Consider the following 9,175-nt stretch of genomic DNA (forward strand, 5'->3'; position numbering starts at 1 on the left):
CGGTGTAACTTTATGCATATTTCACTGCTTTTTCCAATATGATGTATATTTCACTACTTTAATTGCAATCTCATTATAACTTGGTTCTTTTGCAGGTTTTGATAAATATGATTGGATATGATACTTGATAGCAATCTACATTGCACGATATGTATTGGTATGGTTACTTTGTATTCTTCAAAGTGGGCAATGATGATGGTCTTAGTTAAGAGAATGCAATCTACAATATTTTGCTATGTTTAGGTAGGGTAATCTAGGATGAGAATGCAACATATATTGCATTTACAATGTTAGGTAAGGCAATCCATTCATGTGATTGCAACATACATTGCAACATCATTGTTAGATGAGGCAATCCATGTATTCAATTTCTTGAGTGAAGAATGTGCATCATACGATGATCCTAGATTTCTTTCACCATCATCATATATGTTTGACCACCTGGTTATGTTGAGAGCCAGAGAGAAGGCAGGGCCAGTGGATGAGTTCCAGTGGCTGGGACTTATGCTGTTTGTTGCTGTTCCTTTTCCTGGAACATGATCTTGCACTGGGGCTTTTATTGCTGCTATTCCAGGGTCTTTAATGGCTTGTGAGCTTGATTGTTTCAGATTTAGTTTATTTCAACTTGCTCCATTGGTCGTTTTTGATGAATTTGTGAGTTTGTGGCATGTTTGAGCTTGTGGGTTTGTATGTTTTCTAATGGTTGCTTGACTGAGCCCTGACATTATACATTTGAGCTTGGTTTTGATGTGTTTTTGATGGCTTGTGAGCTTGGTTGTTTCAGATTCAGTTTGTTTTATTTTTTGCAGCTAGTCTGAGATTACTTCCGGCTGCTTGCTCATTATATGAGCTTGCTTGCATACTGATTTGAGCAGGTTATGTTGCAGCCTTGGTTATATGAGTTAGTGCTTGCATTTGGAGGGTTATGTTTCATTTTTTGCAGCTGGTCTGAGCTTACTTGGGGGTGTTGTTGCTTGTATTCTTGGGTCTATCTTGCTTGTTTGCGGCTGCTTGCTTGTGTGTTTGATTATGTGAGTTGCTTGCTTGCAGCAGGAGGGTTTTGTTTCATTTTTTGCAACTGGTCTAAGACTACTTGCGGCTGCTTACTTGCTGGTTATATGAGCTTGTTGGCATAACTGGATATTTGAGCAAGTTTTTCGGATTTAGCTATGATGATTGGTCACATATTGATATTGCCGACTACAATGGGATTTCATTGTTTACAAGATGCATTCATTAATGAGAATGCAGTCTAGATTGCTTTTACAATTTTTAGATGAGACAGTCCATTATTTGAATGCAATCTACAATGAAATATTATTATATAGGTGTTGAAAATAAAATGACCATTTTTTGAGCCTCTATGTTATCATTTATTTTTGCATTTTATTATTTACATTGTCCCGGGTTAGTTTGACCGTTTATAGCCGTTGGAGTATAAATCTGAATGAGTATGCTTACCCAATTAAATACAATTGTATTTGTTTTTTTGTGGGAGGTAAGCTCACCAAAGTTCTTATATTTACCATTTATTATTTTGGTAACCCTAAAACTTGTTTGCTACAACTATGGATTTCAAATTCCAAAATTTGTAATGCTACAATTTGAGTTTGAAACAAACAAAATATTACAAATTATAGTATTCCAAATTCCAAAATATTATTGAAACAAACAAAGTTTTAGGAATACCACCCCTTGTTAAAAAACCTATGGATTTCAAATCCCATGGTGGAATCCATATCCTAAAATTATAGGATTTGAAACAAACACCCCCTAAACATATACACGGCTCAGAATAGACAAACTCTATTTAAGAAACAATTATCTGGGTTTTAGAATGAAATGTAGCTTGCTATAGTTATTTCATATTTCTCGCATTTGTTTTCGATGTATTGAAGAGAGTTGAGCTTAGGCTACTAATGATAATATCCAAGATGTGTGAATATTGTAAATTAAAAATTTAGAATTTAAACTTCCAAATAGAAATCCGTTCCTTTGAACGTGATGTACTGCACAAGCATGGAGTATCTAGAAATAAAAATTTCAATGTCTCAATGTGTTCTTTTAATCATGTACAGAGAGATAAATATTACACAACTTTAGAACGTCCGAAACAGTGGTATTGATGGCAGATGTATAATTAAAACACGATGAAACGCGAGACGATTTACGATTTTATTTCTAAACAGTTGTTTTATAGTTTATCACTAGTTTTCTTTAGTATGAGCATAACCACTAGTTATGACACGGTCCTAAGGGTTGTTTTTTCTTAGGGAACTTCTGCTTAATTTTTAAAGAAAGAGTTAATAATAGTGTTTGGTAAATTTTTTTTACATGCTTATTTAAAACCGCATTTGCTTTTAAGAGGATACTTTTAGGAGCAACCCAATGATGCTTTTAAAAGTAGTTTCTACTTATTGTATTTTATATACCATATATACCCCTTAGATTTTGACAATATTTTTTTGGTCAATGAAGAGCTTTTTTATTCATCCACCAAAATTGGAGTGTAATTACATCATGATATATAGTTCAGTAAAGAACTAAAAAAAACAGAGCCTAAAAACAAGAAACAAAGCAGCTATAACAACATAAACCGCTGTTTATTTTCCTAAGAAATTTGACTGTTAAGGACCATGATCATAATGTCGAATTTTATCTCCTTAGTAAGCTGATCAATATTCTTAGTCTTCAAGTTGAAGATCCTATCATTCCTTTCTCTCCATATTCTGTAAACTGTATTCGCAAGAGCCAATCTCTTCAAACCTTGTTTAAACCCTTTCCCTTTCAATCGTCAGTTATACCAATCCAACAATACATTCCAATCGCAAGCCCTCCATTTAAATTTGAGCCAAACCAAGATGTTATTCCATACCCCATTAGAGAAGAGACAATCAAAGAAAATATGATTTCTTGTTTCATGTGCAGTGCTTGAACATAAACAACAATGACTTGATTGAATAACACCCCTCCTTAGAAGCTTATCCTTGGTTAGCAGCCTGTTTAAAACTGTTAACCACAAAATAAAGCTCTGTTTAGGATAAATCAAGGAGTCCCAGACTGTCAAATACCAGTTTACATTGCCAGAAACAGGAGATATGGCCGAGTATAGCTTCGACAACTGGATATTTGAATTTTTGCAACATGAACTGATGCAACTCTTCAGATTTTCTATGCCTCCACATATAATAATTGCTTTATCCCTGGCTTTGAGCAATTGTTTCCACATCCAAGAATCACCAACTTTCATGCTGACATGCCAGATTGTTGTATTTTTCAGATATTTTCCGTGAATCCACTTAATCCACAACCATTCTTTGTTAACATGTATATACCAAATGGTTTTTAAAGCTGAAGCCAAGTTCCAAGTTTTTGCAGAAAAAATTCCCAAACCACCACACTTCTTCTCCTTACAGATTTTGTCCCAAGCAACTAGGGGCGATTTGTAAACCTGGTCAGTTTTACCCCATAAGAAATCTCTGCATAAGTCATCTATTTTTTGGAGAACTTTAGAAGACAAAATATAATTAGAGGTCCAATATATTTGAATCCCCAGCACCACACTTTTAATGATCTGAAGCCTACCAGCAAAAATCAGTTTCTGATTTTTCAGCCAGGACTCAAATTGATTTGTAATCTTCTTAAATAGGGGAGAGCAATCAATGTAGGAGAGCCTCTTGCATATTAAAGGTACACCAAGATACTTAATTGGCAGGGAACCCTCATGAAATCCAAGGCAACTGTTGATAGATGCTTTAACATCTTCTTCAATGCCACCATAGAAAATAGCACATTTAGAAGGGTTGGCTTCCAATCCAGAAATTTCACCAAAGTCCTTTACACACTGATATAGTTTTTGGATAGAGTATATGTCACCTCTACTGAATAGAAGAAGGTCATCAGCAAAAGCAAGGTGTGTAATTTTCAACTTTCCACACAGAGGATGAAATTTGAAATCTTTGTCATACTTTAGCATATTCATATTTCTGGAAAGATACTCCATGCCTATAATGAACAAATATGGAGATAAATGATCCCCTTGTCTTAAACCCCTTGCACCCTTGAAATACCCATGGAGAGATCCATTCATGGATATAGAAAATTTGGTGGATGAAATACATGCCATAATCCATTTAATGAATATTGCTGAGAACCCCAAACCTTTAAGCATGCTTTCCAGAAAAGACCAGCTAATTGTGTCGAAGGCTTTCCTTATATCAATGTTTATCATAACTCTCGGAGTTAAGTGTTTTCTGCCATAGTTCTTTACCAATTCATGTGCTAACAAAATATTGTTGTTAATTTGCCTACCTTTGTGTTTTCTGCCATAGTTCTTTACCAATTCATGTGCTAACAAAATATTGTTGTTAATTTGCCTACCTTTGACAAATGCACATTGAGCTTCACTAATTATATAACCAATGACAGATTGCAGCCTATTAGCAAGGATTTTTGAGATGAACTTATATAGGCAGTTACAGCAAGAAATTGGCCTAAAGTCAGCAGGGGATTGAGGGCATTGTACCTTGGGAATGAGTGAAATAGAGGTGGAATTAATAGCTCCCAACAGTTTTCCAGTTTCAAAGAATTCCTGAATAGCAGAGGTTACTTCTTCACCAATAATAGGCCATGCAGTTTTATAGAATGATGCATTGAACCCATTAGGTCCTGGGGCTTTGTCCTCTGACATAGAGAAGAAAGCTTGCTTAATTTCTTCATTTGTAACTGAACAAGATGGATTTTGACAATATTGTTACCGTTAATTGTGAAAGTATCACCCAATTGCAATGAAACCCCTTGTAGTTCTATTTATCGTGAATAGACCCCTTTGTAGTTCTACTTGTCACAAATTGACCCCCTTGTAGTATGGTCCAAGTGCGAATACACCTCTTAGTGAACTTTTTCAACTCTTTTAAAAGTTTAAAAAAGCAATTAGGTGTCTATCCTCATCAATAAAACTACATAGGATCTATTCACATCCTCAAACAATTTTAACGATTTTTAGAGTTAAAAAAATTTCACTTAGGGGTATGGGTATATTTACAACAAGTAGAACTCGAAGGGATCTAACAAGTAGAACTCGAAGGGATCTACTCGCAACAAATAGAAATGTTGCGGGTCTATTTGCAGGGGGTTTGCTCACAATTAACCCATATTTTTATGTTAATAATTTTCACTTATAATGAGTTTCAAGCACACTTTATGAATTAATTGTTTCTGAAAGCAACTTTTGATATGATTAAAGAATGACTACTTTTAGTAGCTCACATAATTTACTTCTATAAACTTTATATAAGTAATTTGTTATAAGCTCCAATATTACCATACCAGCCCCAAATCCGTTACTCTATCATCTACCTTTACAGAAATTCAACCATTACCCATCACCGTCTAAGCTGTAGCCTCTCTTGAGGGATAGAGAAAATGAACACAATTTGGTAAAACAATTAAAATTCTCCAAAATATTTTGATGTTATAAATCAACTAACACACACCAATAATGACTTGTATTTCTATTGGTGGATACTTCTATTTTAGTCGCCCACCTGGAGTTTCGAAAAGACCGTATGAGTAGTGAAAACAAGATTAAAAACTCAGGAGATTCCATCCTTTAAGCCTGTGCGAATATACAAGAATTTTGCAGTATGAAGACTTGAGAATAGGTCTAATGAGGACAGTCCATCACATCTAACGACTTCTAATCGTGGGAAGATTACATAACAAATAACTATGGTTATTCTAGAAAGAAAACGTAAAACTGGTATAATTGTCGAAAAGACACATTTGTTCCCCCCTCCCCCCCCACCCCACAGAAATCATTTAAAAATAGAGTCATTGTGTATAAACCACCTTTCAAACAATCACCTCCCTCAAAAATTTCACCAAAAAACCCGAAAATATCCTTAAAAGCTCACCTTCAAAATATGTGACTTACGTTGTTAATGTTTAAATCTAATTACGACACCTGTCACGCGACTTAAGCGTGCATTTTTAAAGCTTGTTTTTTATTTTTTAGTGAAAATTTGACAAAGAGATAGTTGATTGGAATAAAAGCTTATTTTAGAGGTTATTTATGTATAAATTGAAAATATAGTAAAATTTCTGTAAAATGATCCTATTTTTTTTAAGGTGGTTGCTAGGGAAAAAACTCAAAAAAGAAAAGTATAATATCATGCCGTTATTTTTCTTGTAGCCTATTGATGTGTCGTATTTTTGTTTTGCGCACAAAAATATATGATGTAAAATGTTCCAAAAATATTTTCAGAAAATGTTGGCCGTACCAATTTCTCCACATTTTCAGCCAGTCAATTGCTTGCAGTTGCCTAACAATTATCGCATGCCAATTGCCAAAACTAAAATTACCTTCTTCTAATATTTAATCAGTATCGTCATGTTGCTTCGAATGAAGAACAAGGGGTTCAAATCCTGCTTGGCCCAAAAATTCAGATATCTTATTTGACCAAACTTGTACAAGAAACTCTAACCAATTATATTGCTTGTACCGACTCAAGCAAAGCCTCTACTCTCTAAATTAATTAGAAGTTTCAAATTTTTATCTTAATCATCAATATATTATTTGTGTTTAATTGATTAATAAAGACATTTCTTTCGGGGTTGTAATTGTAAAGGCGTACATGCTGAAAGACGGACTAATTTGACTCTATTTGTACCAACTTGACTCAAAAGAATTAACCTTATTGAGTCCTAAGTTTAAGCATATCTAACTATTAAATAGCAATTAATATGACTGTTCTTTTCCTTATGTTTCAATTCTTAACTCTTGCATAAGGGGCTGTTTGGTTGCACACTTTTTAAGAAAACTTTTCTTAAAATATCTGACAATGACAATTTTGTAATTAAAAGTTTTCTATAGATTTCTGTAAATTGTGTTTGGTTCAACAAAAAATTTATAGAAATATTTTCTATAAAATATCAAAAACTACTAAATTTTACAAAAAGCAATTTCCTCTCAAAATGAGAGGAAATCAACAGAAATCTGACACCTTCCTTATTTAATCAACAAAACCCCAATTTCCTCTCAAAATGAGAGGAAATCAACAGAAATCTGACACCTTCCTTATTTAATCAACAAAACCCGTCCCATACCCATTTTCTATAAAGTTATGAGCTATTTTCTTGTTTTGAACCAAACAAGCAAAGTAAAAAAAATAAGAAAATTGGTACTTTTTGACTTCTTAAAACTTTTCCTATTATTTTTTAAATAAATACAAGGAAATCATATTTTGGGTGGAAAACATTTCCTATAATTTCTAGAAATTGAACCAAACACCCCTAAGATGATTAGATTAATTTGAAGAAAACCCACCAAATAATCTTTCATATGCAAAATAATTTTTCTTCTTACTTAATCTAGTAAATGATATTATTCATCTCCTGTAAAAAAAATTTTAAGCATTATTTTCCCCCTCATTGAATTATTGGATTACATTCACATAGACATAGGTGTTCTCTCTACAACACATTGAAATATAATGATGTATCTTCTCAACACATTAGCTTGACTTCCACATGACGAATAGTGGTACCAATTAAATCTTCTCATTCAGTAGACCCCGTGAATGATTTGAGTTATCTAAATCATATAAAAATACTTTTAATTGTGAGGCCCACTAAGATGAACCAATAGTATTAACCCACCTAATCTTTTGTAGGCGTTCTCTTCAACAATCCGGGCTCGGTACCAAAGAAACACGAAAATCTATTTTAAATCCTTCACTTTTTGTTTTAACTTTTCCAATGCTGAAACTATGCTTACAGATGAATATCCTTGGAAGTATAAATAAAAGAATTTAGAGATAAGAAAAATGTCTTAGGGACCCAAAAACATAGGACCCTACATGGGACATGTGAGGTGTCGGCTCCATGTCTCATGATGCATTGTTCAGAACAGTGTATCATGGGACATGGAGCCGACACCTCAACTGTCCCATGTAGGGTCCTATGTTTTTGGGTCCCTATAGCACCACCCTAAAGATAATAAATAAGTAACGCTCTTTTTACTTATAAGTCTCCAACCCCCAACAGTTCTGATCAACTCTTTTACAGTTGCTGATGTGGAGTGGCATCCGAGTACCCAATCCCCTTCCTCTTGGTCGGAAACACCATGAACACCAACCCCGCCAGCACGGCCGCCCCCATCGGCATATTCACCAGCAACTCCTTCCCATCCGAACCCACATCCGGAAACAGACACCGTTGCACATCCGCGTCTCCGAACGTCAGCGCCAAGAACACCACCACCGTAAACACCGCGTGCACATAATCCAGCACCCTCAACCTGAACCTCTTCAGGTTCAAGTCTTTCTTAACCCTAGTTTTCTTTGTTTCTGGATCGTCGCCGTAGTTGAAGATGTAGAAGCCTTTGAAGGTGGCGATGCCGTAGTAGAGATGACCGTTGGGGGACTTGAGGGTGTCGGTGAAGGAGAAGAAGATGCAGGAGAGGGAGCAGATGAGGAGGAGGGAGTAGGTTAGGTATTTGTTGGAGGGGTAGCATTGGCCTTTGTTGGTGAAGGAAGGGGAGAGGGATTGGAATATGAGGACTGTGCCGGTTGGGAGGAGCTTTGTGAGGTTAGCGGCGCTGGAGAGGGTCTTGTCGATCACTGCAGGCGAAGAGGTTGATGATGATGATGGTTGAGGGGGAGAAATATGGGTTGTTGTTGATTTTGTTTGGGATTTTGGGTGAGGAGATGGAGGGGGCTCATGCAGTTCTATCACCGAGTGTTCCATTTTAGATGGTTTTTTTTTTTTCAGTTCGAATGATGAAACTTTTGAGGGGTTATAAATTGGAGAGATTGTTTTTCAAGACTGAAGGTTGCAGGTTGTAGACTAAGTCTGGGTTTGAGACTTTTGAGTTGATGTCGCTAGCAATAGTTGGTTAGGGATTCACGTAAATGGTGGTTTCAAGGCTGGCTAGATAAATTACTAGGAACAAAAAATAGATACAAAATATCCACGAAAAGGATGATGATTTGTTATGACCCACTTTGACATGTTTTTGCCAATCAATAAAAATTACGTGACATATTGATAGTTAAGATGGAAGAAGATTAAGAGATTGGTGAGTTTTGGAAGGTGATCAAATTGAATCTTATAATTTCTAGATTTGGTTTGCTCCGTTGTTCAAGTTATAGTAGTTGGTTAAGAGACATACGTA

At 35.2% G+C, this 9,175-nt stretch overlaps 1 protein-coding gene across 1 annotated transcript; it reads right to left on the reverse strand.

Moving 5' to 3' along the window:
* On the reverse strand, positions 7,992 to 8,748 carry LOC109821794. Its single transcript, XM_020387954.1, has one exon. It carries the CDS (start codon positions 8,746 to 8,748, stop codon positions 8,062 to 8,064), a length of 687 nt encoding a protein of 228 aa, XP_020243543.1. The 3' UTR covers positions 7,992 to 8,061.

Source organism: Asparagus officinalis, chromosome 8 (genome assembly GCF_001876935.1).
Source record: "Asparagus officinalis chromosome 8, Aspof.V1, whole genome shotgun sequence".
Taxonomy (NCBI): domain Eukaryota; kingdom Viridiplantae; phylum Streptophyta; class Magnoliopsida; order Asparagales; family Asparagaceae; genus Asparagus; species Asparagus officinalis.